General features: G+C 29.6%; 1 protein-coding gene across 3 annotated transcripts; it reads left to right on the plus strand.

The window, feature by feature from the left end:
- Positions 1-4,807: 4,807 nt before the first annotated feature.
- On the plus strand, positions 4,808-8,841 carry LOC141705226 (uncharacterized). 3 transcript variants are annotated; one of them, XR_012568260.1, is made up of 9 exons: positions 4,808-4,937; positions 5,323-5,476; positions 5,616-5,789; positions 6,411-6,470; positions 6,590-6,667; positions 6,772-6,891; positions 7,007-7,063; positions 7,168-8,066; positions 8,293-8,841. XR_012568260.1 is itself a non-coding variant. In XM_074508266.1 (8 exons), exons 2-8 carry the CDS (start codon positions 5,341-5,343, stop codon positions 7,446-7,448), a joined length of 906 nt encoding a protein of 301 aa, XP_074364367.1. In that variant the 5' UTR covers positions 4,808-4,937; positions 5,323-5,340; the 3' UTR covers positions 7,449-8,841. The 3 variants fall into 3 exon arrangements, 2 of the variants coding, with proteins under 2 accessions (XP_074364367.1, XP_074364368.1); XM_074508266.1 differs by having other exon boundaries at positions 7,168-8,841; XM_074508267.1 differs by lacking the exon at positions 5,616-5,789 and having other exon boundaries at positions 7,168-8,841.
- Positions 8,842-14,911: the final 6,070 nt, after the last annotated feature.

Consider the following 14,911-nt stretch of genomic DNA (forward strand, 5'->3'; position numbering starts at 1 on the left):
GACCTTCCTTGATTCTATCCAGGTATTCTGGATCTGTTGCTTCCAGGAACATGGTCATCCTTACCTTCCATATGGGATATTCAGATGGTCTCAGTATGGGGACTCTGATGGTCTCATACCGACTCTGAATTTGTGTCTTTGGTGGTTCCTCAGTTTTGGTAGGCTTAGTTGGAGTTTCTGTGTCCGACATGATTGTGTTTGGATCTTTAACTGTATGTAAGTTAACAGATAGGCTCTGATACCAATTGTTAGGTCACACACACACTGTAGAGGGGGGTGAATACAGTGTATAGTACACTCAAATCGAACTTAAAGAACTTGAGTAACAAACTTAATTGAAACAATAAACTCTGTTACAATATGAAACTGTTACCTCTCAGTGATGAACAAATATCACGAGAGCTGCTAGGGTTACAATGAATAATCTTCTCGAATATGATAACACATCTAGTGTAAACCCTATGCCTGTGTTTATATACTATACAGTTACAAGATAATCGCTAATTGATATAGAATATAATTCTGCTTCCTAAAATATATCAATCAGATATCTTCTATTCCAAGTATTCCATTCTTCACGGAATTCCTTCTTCATGCATATCTCTTCTTATGTTTTATCTCTATCTTCTTTCCTTTAATCAGCTACTGTCCTTATCTGATCGTCCTTCAGCACTTAAGTTCTGATATCTATCTTCTGATGATTATCTCCTGATAATATAAGTACTGATATCCTTAAGTCCTGACTTCCAGTATAAGTACTGATCACCAGTTAAGTACTGATCTATCCTGTTCACACAAGATCTGAAAGCTAAACATAAGACATATTAGCCATGACATTATCAAATATATCTAACAGTAATATAATTTGGACTGGGATATATTATTATAAAAATTTAGTAGACGTTGACATATAAATTTTTAATTAGTAAAATTAATAATTTTTATATATTTTTTGAACACATAAATTTAAAAAATATATCATAATTTTTTAAAATTAATTATATAAATTAACAAAAAGGTGTCATGTTGATGAGTGATTATGGATGCACATACAAAATGATATAGTATTAATCAAAACAATATAATTTTTGAAAAATAATTTAAGTCATTTTTCAAATTTATGTAAGAAAACTATATATTATTAAATGTATAATTATCTTTCTCGCGAGCAAGCACACGCATAATTTTAAGCATTTGTATTCTTGTATAGAGTAAATTTTATTATTATTATTTAGAGTATTATATATAGAGATTGTACTGTAATCTAAATAAAATGTTGAATAAATAGTAAGAAATTATTATAAATATTAGGAAAAAAATATATTAAATCAGTAGTAAGAAAAATATGAAACTTTGAATATTTTTTTAATAATTATAAATAAGATATGGTCTCTTTAAATGTTATCGGTTACATATTATATAACTACATATAATATTGTATTATAATCAAGATTATGGATGTTATGCGATAATATATTAGAATTAAAAATATAAAAGTTTTAGTGTAATATAAAAGTTTTAATGTAATATCCAAAATTATATATTATTACAAGAGATATAATAACCTATTACAGTTGAACCTCGATAAAGTAATAATCTCGCTAAAATAATATTTTTCTCCGGTACCAACATAATGCACACAATGTATATTTACTCCTGATAAAGTAGTGAACTCGCTTAAGTAATATTTTTTCTTGATCCCAACCATATTACTTTAAACAGGTTTAACTGTAGTAGAATCCGAGAAGTTGTAAAATTAGTTGATTTTGAAAATATAGCTCATTAAAAAAACCAAAGATTTACATACAAATTAGCTGAATATTTGGTCAAAATATGCATTTTTGAAAAGAGATTTATATGTAATGTATATTATACGATTTATAGTTCCGTCTCACAAAATACATTTGAGTCATGCATATTATATAATTGTGGAATTTTTATAATTGAAGACGAAAAGGTAGAATAATTTATATAAATGTTCATGCAACAAAGAGTTAAAAATTTGAATTTAAGATGGCAGATAGGATTTAACGACGAGTGGTAATAATATTGAATTGTATATTGAACAATTTTAGACTTTAGGATAAAAGAAAATTCAAATGTTTATTAAAAAATTATGAATGTGGAAGTTGAGTTACTGATTTTTGATTGGGCAACCAGCTTTAGTCTTGATCAATTTAAAATATATACTTAAATTACGATCAATAAATACCCTCAAGAACGGTTATAATATTTTACTTATTGATATTATCCTTATATGAATTAAGATTAACATATATTTCACTACTATATTTGAAACCATACAAATTGTTCATACAAGTTATTCATTTGATAAAATTATTATTTTATGAACATTCGTTTACCAAGATTGATTTGATAAATAGGTAAACTTAGCAGATTTGAAAAAAAATGTAAATTACAAATTTTAAGTCAGTTTTAGAAAAAAGTTAGGCTAAACACCTGGATCTCGCACAATCTTTTAATAATTAAAGAAAAAATAAAGTGTGCATACACAAAGCTCATTATAGCAAGAGTAGCACTAGAGTTACCAAAATCGGTAACAAAATAAATCAAAAAAATATGGCATGTTTTTGTTGGTGTGATTCATATTAACACATGTGGGTCCATTTCATTTAAGAGAAAATAATCAATAGAAAATCGACATCTCATTTTTTGGGAAATTTTTGGTAAATTTTTTTTATACCTCCAAAATTACTCTTATTATAATAACAAACTTATTTTAATGGTTGGTCTATCTATTCACTCCTGTTAGTGAAATATTTATGTTACTGAAGTTATTAAGTGATTAAAAAATGTATGCATTTATTATTTAAGGACGGGTTAAGCACGTGGGCAATTTGAACTTATGATGATTGAAACACAAAAAATATTTATCGAACATAATTGGCCAATCTCAAGGGCTGAGGTTGAAAGATTGATCATCGTGTAACACAATATATATTTATTTAGTTAATTACTCAAAAATGAATTGTTTAATGGCTTGAAAGACATTAAGATTGGGAAGGAGAAAGAAAGAGAGAGAAAATGCTTAAAAATATTGGAGATTAGAAAAAAAATAACACAAAATAATTAGAAAGAAAGTCTCGAAATATGAGAGAACAAAGATTGAGTAAAGTTTCGAAAGATTTTTAAAGATTTGTGAATAAAATTAGAACTTAAACTTAAACTTTTTAAGATGTAACATTTAAAAATTATCCAGATTTTATTGCTAATTGGAAGTAAGGAATGAGTATAAATATTCTGAAAAATTATCTTAATTAGACAATACTCACAAAACACTATAAATATATTTATAAGCCACGATAAGTTAAAAAATTATTTTGCACGCTATCATTATTACTCATGTCAGATTCCAGATTACGAACTTCTTTAAACAACATTACACATAATTTATTTTAATTTTAATTAAACATACATAATTTAAATTACTGTCTTTCGCACATATTTTTATGCTAATTATACTATAATATAATACCTCAATTTTATACTATAATACCTTAGCTGCATTAAACTCATCGAGTGTCTCATTTCATTATACACATTTTAGCGACCAAAATCTATAATTGGACTTACATAAATATACTTGAAAATATGGTTTCTTGTTTCTTTTAAGGAAAAAAATCATGATTTTATTGTGTTGTTTCTAATCACATTTTAGATTTTACTCTAGGAAGTTATAATAGCGAAAAGAAAGTAGTTTATGCACCAATTTTGTTGAGTAAATAATATAATTGCCTATTTCTGTTATATTTGTATATTAAACTATTATGTGATTATCATATTGGTGATTCTACCTAAAATTGCTTGCAACTTGCTAGTGATAAAGCTGAGCAAAGTGACTGTCCTTGTATTCTCACAAAAGAAATGATCATCCCTACTTCGAGTTCCAATATCAATATATATTTAATTTCTCAAGTAACCCATGTTCACAATTACTAACTATACCCTTTAGTTAAGCCATGGTTAAGATATCCACAATTATGAAAAGGGTCATTTTAGTCTTTTCAAAACTAATTTTTCCACCCTGCCAGCTAAGCTGATGTCAAGTCCCGCAAGTCAAATGATGTATAACTATCCTCTGGTGAACCGAAAACCACTGTGCTCATTTAATTTAAGCAAGTGTCATGAAATGCATGATTTGAAAAAATCAATTTTAAGTTTAAAAAAATAGTGGCAATTTATACCGAGAGCAAAAGCAAAGTAAACTTTTATATGCAACTAAAAAAATATGCCTTAACTACAATTTTATTCAAAAATTGATTAAGCCCATTTATGATATTCACAAAAATGAAGTTAACGTTAATAAAGAAATTTATTTACCGGATAAATTTATATTTTTCATATATAAGAATAATAATAAAGGTCTTAAGTTTGTACACAAAATATACGAATAATCATATATTGATTTAATTTATATTCACACTATATCAAAATTTAAATGTGGCTGAGTTATAACTTCATCGTACAAATTAATAATAATATTTATTTTAATTTTTTTTAATGGTTATTAAATATTTAGGCAATTTATAAAAAATCAATTTCAAGTTTAAAAAATTAATGACAATTTATCCCGAGAGAGCAAAAGCAAAAGTGAACTTTTATATTTAGCTAAAAAATATGATGTAACTACAATTTTTATCCAGAATTTATTAAAAAAATTGAATTGGCCTAATTATGATATTCAGAAAAATGAAGTTAACGATGACAAATAAATTTATTCACTGGATACATATTTAAATATGCATAATTATGAATAGAGTGTGTATGTGTTACACATACCATTTAAAAAATATGGTCTCTGGACCTTTTTTCTATTACAAACTATCTATGCTATAATACACCTTCTGTCTGACGATCAAGTTTCCAGAAAGTTTCTTCTCACAAAAGCGTCATTCTGTTGAGCTACTCATAGATAGGTACACTGCTCATTTCTATCTTCTTCCTTTTTTGTTGATTTCTTTATAAAACCCTAATCCATTATCTTCCCAATTGATTACTCCGGTTGATTTGATTGAAAAGAAAATCTAAGTTAATATACATATACATTTATGCATATGTACTCTTTGGGTAATCTTCACTAAGGATTTTTTCCACTCAAACTTTTAAGTATCTTTAGTACATTAATTCTCTCTGTTTAAACATTTAGCTTGGAGTAATCACTGTAATACAACAAATTTTTCAGGGATTTCCTCTTTCACAAGATGAAACTAAAATGAACCTTTAAATCAGGAGTGTGGCTTATATCTTTTAAGTAGGTTGAAGTGATTATGTATTGATAGATTTTCAACTTGATGGAAATAGGTAACTTTCACGAATTGAATGATGAGATTGGTTGATGCGGTGGAAAGTTCGTCAAGAAAAAGCAGTAGAGCCGGCAATAAGGATGCTTTTTCTACGAAGGAAAATGTCTCCCCAAATGTAATCCCCAGTGAAAACTTACTTGATAACAACAAAGGTACACTTGGTATTTTTGATATCAATGTTATCGTTCCAGTTATCAATTTTTACTAGCTTAAAATAGAATTTTAATGTGAAAATGCATCCCGGTTGATAGTTGAAATAATATAAACATGTCAATAATGTATCAAAAGCAGGTCCTTCTACCATAGCTATAACCTCTGAAGATCTATTTATGAGGATATCCTACAGAAAACGTGGTAGACCCCGAAAGCAAACTAATCCTTTCATTATGGATAATATTGATATATCTAAATGCAAAGGTAGACGGCTAGAAGTTTTAAACAACAATCAAACTTTGACTATTGCAGGTACGCATTAAACATTAACTCTCTAATTTTCATATAGTCACCTAGTTAAATATATTTGCAGACTCCCGTGAAAGTAAGCTGTTAACCCCTACAGACAAACGTAAATATATGTCATTAAAAACATGTAATAGTTTTTTATATTAAGTTGTAGGATATATTATAAAGTAGTTCCGTAGTGATATTTTTTTGAGATTTAGTTAGTGTTTTTTAGTTAATTTGTATAATGATGTGCCTACATGCTTAATCATTAGTAATCCCCCAACTCCAATCAATAAATGGCATTTCAGGCATTTGTCAGATATCAACTATAATATTAGTAATTATCCCTCACATTTTATCAAAGATAAAATAACTATTATCATGCAAAGAGTGAATAATATACATGAGCTCATCACAAAGTAAGCTGTTGACTCCAACCGAGAAGCTTCAGTACATATCACCAACAACAAATGATAGTTAGCTCTGTCATTTTATATTGATGCTTTAAGACAAATTTTTTGCTGAAGTAAATATATAGTCTTCCATTATCGAATAATAATTCTTTCCAAAGTGATAAATTTTTAAAACTACATTAATGTCTTAGTGCTTTTTACTCATTTTGTATTATCAATATGTATGCAGATTTAACCAGCATTAATCTATCAACTCCAATTGACCGACGAGATTCCACGTCTTTTTCAGGTATCAGTGCAAATCTTGGTAGTTATTATTAACATTGAATTTATTATATAATTGTTATTGACCTTTTAAAATTACATATTTTTTTAATATCATTATTTATATGTTGAAATTAAATGCAGGTAGTGCACTACTGAATCTACAATCTGATCAGGGGTCGTCCTCTATATTTCGACAAAACTATGTTGCAACAGACTCAAGTAATTACAATTTAACACTTTTTTATTGAACTTTTACTGTCTTGCAATGAATAAATATTAAGAATGGTGACAACATTTTAATTTTATATTAAATATTATTGTAGATTGTACACGACTGAATCTGCAATCTAGAATATATTATCAGGGGACTTCATCTTCTTTGTTTCAAGATAATCATGTAGCAACAAACTCAAGTAATGATCAGTGTGAATATAACCTCAGGGGTAAGGTGTAAAATAATGTGATCAAATACATGTCTTCTAACAATATAAAATAATGTCACATGGCATTCAAAATAAATATTATTTAAATACACCTAAATGGGTATATTATGTGCAGATGATGTTATGGAAATCCCTACTAGTGATGGATATGCAACACATGATACTTTTGACGGTGAAATCCTTCTTGCATTAACTATAAAATGTTTTTTTTGTAATATGTTTGTCATTGTTTTTTTCATTAACATTGTATATATAAAAAAAATTGCATCATTCCAGGTTTTCCCTCTGGATATTTAAACTTAGGACCACCAACAGAAATTTGTGAATTTTGTGGTGCACTCCTGTGGAAAGAAGAAAGAAATAATAAAAGCCAGAAAGGAAAGAAATGTACATTTTCAATGTGTTGCAAAGTTGGAGAAATAAAGCTACCTCCACCAAAGCCTACTCCTGCATATCTCAAATGGTTGATCTTTAACTCTAATCATTTTAGGCACAATTTTCGTGCTTACAATTCAATCTTCTCATTTACATCTAGCGGAGGAATCGTTGATCATTAATAAAGGTCGTGGTCCTTATTGCTATCGAATCAATGGGCAGAATATACACCTTCTTGGTAGTCTTCTTCCTCCAGATGGCAGGCCTCCCAAATTTTGCCAACTTTATATATATGATACAGAAAATGAAGTAGATAATCAAGTTGGTACTTTACATGGGGATTCCAACTTAGATCCAAATATTGTTGATGGTCTTATGAAAATGCTTGACGAGCATAATAAATTGGCTAAGGGTTTTCGAATGGCCCGAGATCGATTCCAGGAATGTGGGTTGGAAGAGTTAAAATTAATATTCATATCTTCTAGATCTGCAAGCGGGTGTCCGAATCATATTGGACCATCAAATGAGGTTGGTGCTCTTTTGGTTGGTGCTTCTGATGATCAAACATGTGCAACAGAGCGTGACATTATTGTACAAAGTAAAGAAGGTCGTCTTCATCGAGTATATGAAACTAATAAATTTTTTATGGCTTTACAATATCCACTTTATTTCCACACGGGGAGTCTGGATTTCATCTCAAAATCCCTTATAATACCGTGGAGGGTCATCGTAAAAAAAGAGAGAACATGTTACTATTAGGGAATGGTATTCTTATGATCTTATGTTTAGGCCGTTACAAGGTATGCTCTGTTATTTAATATCTTTGTCAAATTTTGCACTCTATGCAAGTATTGAATCACTGCTGTAATAATACCGAATGATGATGTTTTCAGGTAGAGAATATAATTTATCTTAATAGTACTTCTTTTTTTATAGAAAAAACACTTATTTTTTTAATTTATTGTAACTTTAATAATCAACACTATGCACGTTTAAGGCAAATATTGGTTTTTGCTTCCATTGTAGGTTATACACGATGATTATGAGGTCGTTTGCATCAACAATACATAGTTGATGTGTATTGTGCCATCGAACAATATAGGCTGAACTGGATTCAAGATCATCAGGATACTCTTAGGACATATCTATATAAATCTGTAAGAGATGCTCTAAGTCACGGTGATAATGATCCAAATCATATCGGCAAGAGTTATATTCTACCAGCATCATTTACGGGTTCAAGGCGTTATATGTCTCGGTATTTTCAAGATTCTTTTGCCATATGCAGGACAATTGGACATCCTTCAATATTTTTAACAATGACTTGCAACACAAAATGGCCCGAAATAAAAGCTGCATTGGAACTTATGTCTGGTGTTCGTCCTGAAGATTCTCCTGTTCTTATTGCAAGGATTTTTAAGTTGAAGTTAGAGCAATTGTTGGATGAAATACCGAATAAGAATAGTTTTGGTAGATGTATAGGGAGTAAATATTCATCCATTCTTTACTTTTTTTAAAAAAAAATTACAAATAAATTTGTACTTGAGTTCAATAATATGCTTTTGTGTTTGCACTTGATTCTCAGTTCTATACGTTATAGAGTTCCAAAAACGCGGTCTACCCCATGTTCACATCTATGTATATAATAGTTCATACTTGCCCTTTTGAACAGTAACTTCAACCCCATTTTAGCATTGTCATCAAATTGTAAAAAATTACCACATATGCCACCATGTCAGCTAATACAACACATTTTCTAATTAAAACTTCCAAAAGAAGCTATGTTTTCAAATTTCAAAAATGGGAACATTCCCCTAAATAAATATATCAAACAAATTTCACTAATTCTGATCTATATGCTCTTCTTCTATCTATTCAAATTTTAAATCTTTTATTTATTTTATATACTACATACACTGCTTATGTATTTGTTGCAGGTTATCTATTGCTGAGAAAGTGTTCGATGATATGCCTGAAAGAAAAAGTTTTTACTTTATAGTTATATTTTTTTGGAGATGCAGCATATTGTATGGTCGCAGATGAATCAGCTGGTGGACAAGTTCCAATTGCATTTTTAGAGCGTGTGAAGGATGATTTTGTGTCTAAATATGGTAGTGGAAAAGGAGCTACAACTCCTGCATAGCCTAACCAAGAAAAATGGATATGTTGTCTGATAATAATCATGACTAAAGTGCACAGTTTATCTGGCACTAATACTGCATTTTTCAGATCAAAATGAAGGAGGATATGCAATACTGCATTGACCATCCAGAGGAAATCAACAAATTGGCCAAGGTGAAGGCCCCTGTTTCAGAAGTCGAAGTTGTTATGATGGAGAACATAGAGAAGGTAAGTGGCTTTGTGGTTTAGTACTATGCAACTTTGCCTACTGAATATTGAATGATAGTTTGAGCAGGAAAAAATCAGCTGGTGGACAAGTTCCAATTGCATTTTTAGAGCGTGTGAAGGATGATTTTGTGTCTAAATATGGTAGTGGAAAAGGAGCTACAGCTCCTGCTAATATCCTAACCAAGAAAAATGGGTATGTTGTCTGATAATAATCATGACTAAAGTGCACAGTTTATCTGGCACTAATACTGCATTTTTCAGATCAAAATGAAGGAGCATATGCAATACTGCATTGACCATCCAGAGGAAATCAACAAATTGGCCAAGGTGAAGGCCCTTGTTTCAGAAGTCGAAGTTGTTATGATGGAGAACATAGAGAAGGTAAGTGGCTTTGTGGTTTAGTACTATGCAACTTTGCCTACGGAATATTGAATGATAGTTTGAGCAGAAAAAAATTACTAATATTTGTGCCTCATTATCACATGAAATTATTGCTCCCTTTCTTCTGTACTTCACTTTTAAGTTTATATAACACCATTTCCGCCAGAAGCAAATTCCAGTGTGGGCTATGACTCTATTCATCTATAATACCTGGCAATATTTATTTAGCAAATTTCAGAAGGCAGTGTTTCTAATAAGTTTTAAATTTTTTAATTTGTTTTGTAAATCTCATATTTTTTACCTTCACATGTTAAACTAAATAAAAAGGTTAACATGTTTTTTTTGTGTTAATGTTATCTACATATTTTGTAGATTTAATTTGTATTAAATCTCTCTACATATTTTGTATCAATGCTATCTAGGTGAACAAAGATATTTTTGTTTAGCGGATTTTGCTTTCAGGCTGACTTGCATATGTAAAGAGAGTTTTAATCTTGTATCACTAGGCACAAACATTAGTTTATAATTGTTTATTATATTCACTTTTAATTTTAACTTTTTTGATTGCTAGATTCAAATTGTTATTTGGATTTGGTTTTATGAATAATTTAGTGTTTGATACTATAATTGTTTGTGTGGTTAGCTACGAGATTTCGGAAATTACTTTTGTGCTGAATATATATCGAAATCATTTCGATTTCTAGGTGATAGTGTGTATGAATAGCACTCTGACTGACTCATATTGGTACCTCAGTTGTGTTTTTGTATATGTAGGTATTTGACTTTCTTTTTTATTCCTAGTCTAACACTTTTTTCTTCTTTTACAGATTTGGGTTGTAATTTGTAAATATATTTTGATATAAGAAGGTATATGATTTTTATATTCATAATTTTTAGATACTCTGTTCTTTAATCTACCAAAGTAATCTTATAATCTTTTCTTATATGATTGTAGATACATGTATCGATAACTTTTATTGATATATGTTGGTACTGTGTTACATTTTCTTATTATTGTAGTGTAACGATACAATATTTTACAGTTTACTCTTTCAAATTCTGATTAACAATGACATGAGCAATTAACACTAAGAACAATTTTTTATCAGATATCTGAAAATGTGAAGCCACATCCAGTAGTAGTTAGCGTGTTAACCACTTTAGAAGATCTTATACCCAAGTGGAAAATAGTTCTCACAAAGGATGTTATTAAATCAGTTTTCAAGAACCCTGTTAAGCGAGAAGAGATTAAATTTTATAGTTGATAATTAACTTAGTGAACTGCAAGAAATAGAGAGGAGCTTTGTACTGCCAAATCTTTCATCTGTTTTTCTCTTTTAATAATAAATCAACAAGAGGTATCTGCCCTTTCTTTCTTCATTCTTCTTTTCCATTCCCTTGCAATTTCAGAAATTTTAACGTACAAAGATCTAAATTTTAACGAAAATGATTTTGCTTTGTGTTTATTGTAATCGAAGTTTTTGTAGCTTAAATGATTGCGGAAATATGAAATTTGATGAATGTAGTGTGTAGAAGGAAGATATTTAGCTTGCGGTAATTGTGATTGCAAAAAGATGGAGTTTGATGAGTGTAGCAATTTAGCCTGCGGTAATTGTGGCTGAGAAAGACGGAATTTGATGAATGTAGTATATAGTAGGAAGGTGTCTAGCTTGCGGTAATTGTGATGTTTATGTTAGCGGTTTGAATTTTATGGAATAATTTAGTGGAAGCATTTTACGTTTATTATGAGTTAATGTGTAATGGAATTGAATTCAATGTTGTTGTTATTGCATTATTAAGTTTTTTTTTAAAAATCAATTTTGTAGCTGTGTTGTTAAGCACATGGCGGAGAATAGTTTCTGGCATATTCTGTGGTAGGTGTTAATCAGTGCTATAGAATTATGTTGGATTTGTAAGAGTTGAATATTCAAGATTTACTTTCTCTTCTTTTGTTCTTTTATTTTCTTTATATACATTATACTGTGATTTATCTTTTGGTTTTTTAGTTTGTACATGAATTGTGACTCAAGTGTGTGTATGTTAGACCGTTGAGATTGGTGAGATTCGTGCGCTGTTTATGGAAATTCAGACCTGGGTGACAGGAAGATGAGGATGATGATAGTGATGATTCAAGCAATGATCAAATGATCAAGTTGTCCTCAGTAAAGAAGCTGTGTATAAGGTGACCTTTTAATCCTTCATAGTTAGATTCTTATGGCTTATACCCTAATGATTCCTTTAAATGGCTTATATCTGAATGATTCCTTTATTTACTAGGTTACAAATCCAATATTTTTTAAACCATAATGTATTTGATAAGTGGTGTTGGACATAGCAAGTTTGCTTTCTTATATCAGTATTTTAAATAGTTTTTTGATTTTAAATTTGAAAACATTTAGGCAAATAACACGGGAACAACATCAAGCAAAAAGAAAATGTAAGCTAAATTGCAGTGTGTCATTCGTAGCATGAAAAAGCAGCAGCGCCAGTCTTCGGAAAAGACAACTACCTTGAGTTCATATTCACCTCTTAACCATTTAAATGATGCTCAGGTAAATAATATTAACTTGAGGTTTTGGAGAATACTGATGGTCAGGCTGTTTAGAAGAGTAATATAACAGTTCATACTTATATTTTCTCTATAGGGATATAAGAGTGATAATATTAACCATAATGTATTGTCATAGTATGAACATTAGATAAAAGTCCGTTCAACATCAAACACCACTAAAACTTACAAAAAGTCCTGGAAGTATGACGAGAACATACAGTAGATACCTCCTTCAAAATTAGGCAGCTATTTTATAGCATTATTTCGTACTTAATTTTCTTGATCTTAAGTAAGCTCTATTAGTTAAAGTGAAAGCATTTCTCAGTATTAAATTTTGAAAATATGCCACTAAAGATTTAAATTGATCTTAATATTTCATAGGTTCTGGCTCACGTCACTATTTTCCAACTAGAGTTTCTTACCTATTATACTTCATATTTTCTTTGGTTTAAATTACAATTTAATTAACAAACAATGGGGTACATAATATTTGGGACTTTTGCAGTTGTCTAAAGCCTGACCACATTAAACGGAGGTCCTAGAGATTAGGACGGATGCTGAAGCAGGAGATTGAAGTGATGACCTTTTGCCGACTTTGTAGAGATATTTATTTACGAATCATCCATATCTATTGTCATATATGTCTAAAGTAAATCATCCATATCAAAGTTTTCTACTGTGTACTATGTATTTGATCTCTTAGTTTCAGTTTTATCTCTTTGGGGTTTCAATAGCTGTGTGTGCTTTCCTTTTCTTCTGCATGTATTTGAATAATTGTAGCACTTAGATATCAAATTTTGGAGCTAGCCTTTCATACTCCTTACCTTTTTCGATGATGCAGAATCTGTATATTCCAAATGTAAGGAAAGTGGTGGTCGCAGGACTACCTCCTATTGGATGTGCTCTTTACTAATTCTGTCAGTATCGTAGTACAACAAATACGCATTAGCCATTCGTTCCTTGCAATGTTACGAAAGAGTCAAATATATTTTGTTTATTGTATGTCGCAATTATGTAACTCCATCAATTTAACTCTTTTGCATTTCTTTTGCGTCTTTTTAAAAACAAGAACAATACGCTTCCAAACTTCTGAATTTGGAGAACTGATTATATGTAATCAGTAGATTGTCCTCTTAATATATTAAAAAATGAACGACCCGCGAAGCGGGCATGCATGCTATATATATTAACATTCAATTGAAAAACCAATGAATATATATAACCTAAAAAGTTAAGGTTTTATTATTATTAAGATTTAGACATCTGAATATTGTTGGCCTAAATTTATGTTGCACTTTTGAATTTAATAAATTGTAAAATAGTAATACACTATTGCTGGCCAATTTTGTACCTGAATCACTCCAACTTTAGGCCGATCAACCACTATGGGAGATGGCCTAAAGGGGAACAGGATAATGGCACATTGTTCGTAATATTTGGACCAAAATCGAGCTAATTAATTCTTCTACTAACCTAAACTGTTATATTTGACAAGTGTAACCATGTATACGTATAATAATAATATAACAGTATGTGTAATTGCATAAATAATTGTAAAATTTATTATATCTCCGGCAATTAGATCACACCTTTCTATTTTAACAAAATAACTTATGATTATGCTGAAAAAATTTATTACGTAATTTCTAGGATTCGAATTTTAGGCATTTGGTCCTACAACTAACTTGACAAACCCACCCATTTTATTTCACACTTATGAAGATCTTAATTAAAATTAAATGTAACCATACAAATTGTTATGGATGTAATATATTGTAATATATGGATTCATGTCTCTTCTTTCATAATGATGTCAAAATTTTGTCAGTTTTTAAATATAGTGTTATATAATATACATGTTCCTTCCTCCATTTTTTACATATTTTTTTTCTCAATAAATTGATTAACTTTGCTCGCTTTAATAACTTTGACTAAAATAAATAAATTTCAAATACAGTTATATTACATCCTACGTTTAAAGGTACATTCAAATTCGAACCAAATTTATAAAACTAAATTTCAGAATCGAAATATAAATTAAAAAAAAGCAAAATTATGCCAAAAATTATATTCTTCTTCTTAAAAATTACAATTTAATGTTACAAATTAACACGATAAACAATATTGGCACAAATCCTTATAGAAATGAAAAAGTAAGAGTACTCATTTCTTAGTTGTAATTAGACCTTACTATTTCATTTCAATCTCCCAAAATATTTGATTAACTAAATTATGTATAGAAGTACATGTAATAAAGAATATATATATATATATGGGAGCTTCAACTTTGTAGTGTAAGACATCAGTTTTGACAAAAGTAGAAGGAAGCTGAAGTACAAGTTGCAGAAGAGGAGTTGTATTGTC

Source organism: Apium graveolens, unplaced genomic scaffold, assembly GCF_009905375.1.
Source record: "Apium graveolens cultivar Ventura unplaced genomic scaffold, ASM990537v1 ctg866, whole genome shotgun sequence".
Taxonomy (NCBI): Eukaryota; Viridiplantae; Streptophyta; class Magnoliopsida; order Apiales; family Apiaceae; genus Apium; species Apium graveolens.